The sequence below is a fragment of the Opisthorchis viverrini genome (assembly GCF_000715545.1).
Source record: "Opisthorchis viverrini unplaced genomic scaffold opera_v5_1685, whole genome shotgun sequence".
Taxonomy (NCBI): Eukaryota; Metazoa; Platyhelminthes; class Trematoda; order Opisthorchiida; family Opisthorchiidae; genus Opisthorchis; species Opisthorchis viverrini.
The window spans coordinates 1-2,425 of NW_008753657.1; the positions used below are offsets into that span (position 1 = coordinate 1).

At 41.1% G+C, this 2,425-nt stretch overlaps 1 protein-coding gene across 1 annotated transcript; it reads left to right on the forward strand.

Moving 5' to 3' along the window:
- Positions 1 to 932: 932 nt before the first annotated feature.
- Positions 933 to 2,254, forward strand: T265_15884 (hypothetical protein; the record flags this gene model as incomplete). Its single annotated transcript, XM_009179293.1, has 2 exons — positions 933 to 1,126; positions 2,173 to 2,254. Coding segments are annotated over 2 exons (276 nt in total), but the record flags the coding sequence as incomplete, so codon positions are not given.
- Positions 2,255 to 2,425: the final 171 nt, after the last annotated feature.

Here is a 2,425-nt window from a genome sequence, read left to right on the forward strand (position 1 = left end):
GGTTGTGATATTTCACTCGAAAAGGCAGTAGAAAGAAGCCCCAACTAATGGACACACTAATCAACTCACTAATGAACACACATTTCGTCGCCTGTATTCGCTTTCGTCAGCAGTTCCTTGTCGTAAAGCGATATTATGGTTTGGGCGGGTTCGATTCTACCGTCCTAATAAACTCAGATGTTACTGAGGTGCATAGTGTGATTCACGTTGATCGGAATACGATTTTTGTCGCCCAAAATTTTTTATTGTCCCGTTATTTTACGAAACATCACGGCCTGTGTTTGGAGGGTATGGTGTTGTATAAAACATTAGTTCGATGGTTTTCAAGCCACCACTAACATTGTTTCTTCATTATATTAGACTAACGCTCCCGGGCTACGCGGTACCCTAGACTAGAGCGCCTGTTGTGTGAACCAGGAATCGGAAAACTCAACAAACACCACTGACGTACCAACAACGTTGACTGTTACGGTGAAAACACCGGAATCGCCAGCCAATTTGAGCGGATAAATCTATAATTCTTCGTGAGACCAAGTAGCGTGTATCTGGTATAAACATACAGAAATTCCTCTTGGTCAAATTCTTTCGTCCGCTCGTCCGTCATTTGCATGGACTTATACGACAATCGTATTGAACATGTTACACATAATTAGTGCGTCTGTACCCATTCTTAAGATTCAGTGGGTAATATTTTATTGCGAGATGATTTTCGCCGCAGTGTGGCTATTTATCTAAAACACAAGCGAAAGACAAATTCGGAGTATTTTCGAAGTCACTGGATACAAATTTCGTACAGATTCGGTGAGCAGGTCGTTGTTCGGACACGACTGAATCTGGAACTTTGGTTCACAAAAGCCCTTCTAGAATAGAATCATGCTTACTGTTTAGGAGATAATGCATACACATACTGTTGGGATAACTGGTACTCCACCATGGATTATCGCACACACTCTGCTTGCCTTCTTTGGCCTCCATATCCCACTCTGCCTGTTATCATAAATTCACGTGTCATTTGTGTTCTCATTCAGGCGGACGTTTTCCATGCTTATCAACTTGTGCGTAAAAACAATGTTCCAGCGAAGAATATAATAACTTTCGCCTACGACGATATTGCAAGCAATCCCAAGTAAATATCGCGTACAATTTTCGCTATATGCTAACAATTAGTGTGTAGCAACCTGCTTGGTTTTCTGGCTGTATCACGCCTCATTGTTGTTCCGTATTTCAAATGTATATAATTTTTTTAATTTGAGTTAAAGGCAATTATGGGGTTTCACATGTCAGTTCAGATGTCTCATCAGAGTTTCTGTTGGTTGATGCCTTTTCATGACTGTAGACGCCATAGAACCCTGATTCAAAGAGCACATGTTGATTATATTCATGAGAATGACGACGGTGATAATGATACCTACTCGTGTGAGTAGTCTGAGATGAATCACATTGATATCTAGATATCATTCCAGTGCTGCTACCAGATGTCGTTTTAGTGCACCAGCCAGCCGGTGCAAATAGTAAGTAGAAAATATAGTAAGCTAAACATTTTGTTATGCATCCGGAGAGGAGAAAAGACCTTCTAGAAGCATTAAAATTTGATTTCTGCGCGGCGACGGTAATAATCCTAAGTCGCTTTTGCCCAATTGTTCCTTCGGCTGTAGCATCTTAAAGGTGCCTAGCTGCCATAACACACGAAGGATGCACGAGATCTGGATTACTGCCATGTTTCCCAAGCCTAAACAGAAGCGATCGGAAGTCAGAGGTAGGGCTGGAACCACGGAACTTCCGGTGAGTAAATTCGCGCTTCATCCACTTGAGCCATCTCGCTTCCTGTCCAATCGAGTAACATTCACGGGCACTAAATATGGGTAGGCTCATGAAATCTACTACTGGTGATGCTTGAATCTAAATTTACCCAAAAATTACATTTTCGCACCAAATTTGGAGTATTGTTTGTTGTGCAATCAACGGTTATCATTGTTCGATACCTAAATTATTTCTGCGCAAAGGATTATTATTATATGTGACAGAAGGTAAACTCATCGTCGTGAAAATGTATTCCAAAACAATCCAGCGAACCCAGGTTGAAATGAATTTGCGAGCCTTTCATTTTCTATCCGACCTACATGTTAATTTCTCCCGGAAGACAAATCGCCACTTTTAATTCTTTTATCCCAGAAATCCGTTTAAAGGCAAAGTTTTCCATGACTACGAGCACAGAGATGTCTACAATGGGGTGGAAATTGACTACCGTGGAAAAGTAAGTCCGGTCCGTGTTCCGCAGCGGTCAAGTCAATTCCTGTATCAGTTGAACGTGTAACACAATGTGCAATCAAAATGAATCTGCGGATCAAATCACAATACAAAATGTGGCCAGATTAATCAGTTTTACTTTATTACACAATGGTCAATCCACTTGGATGAACACTAG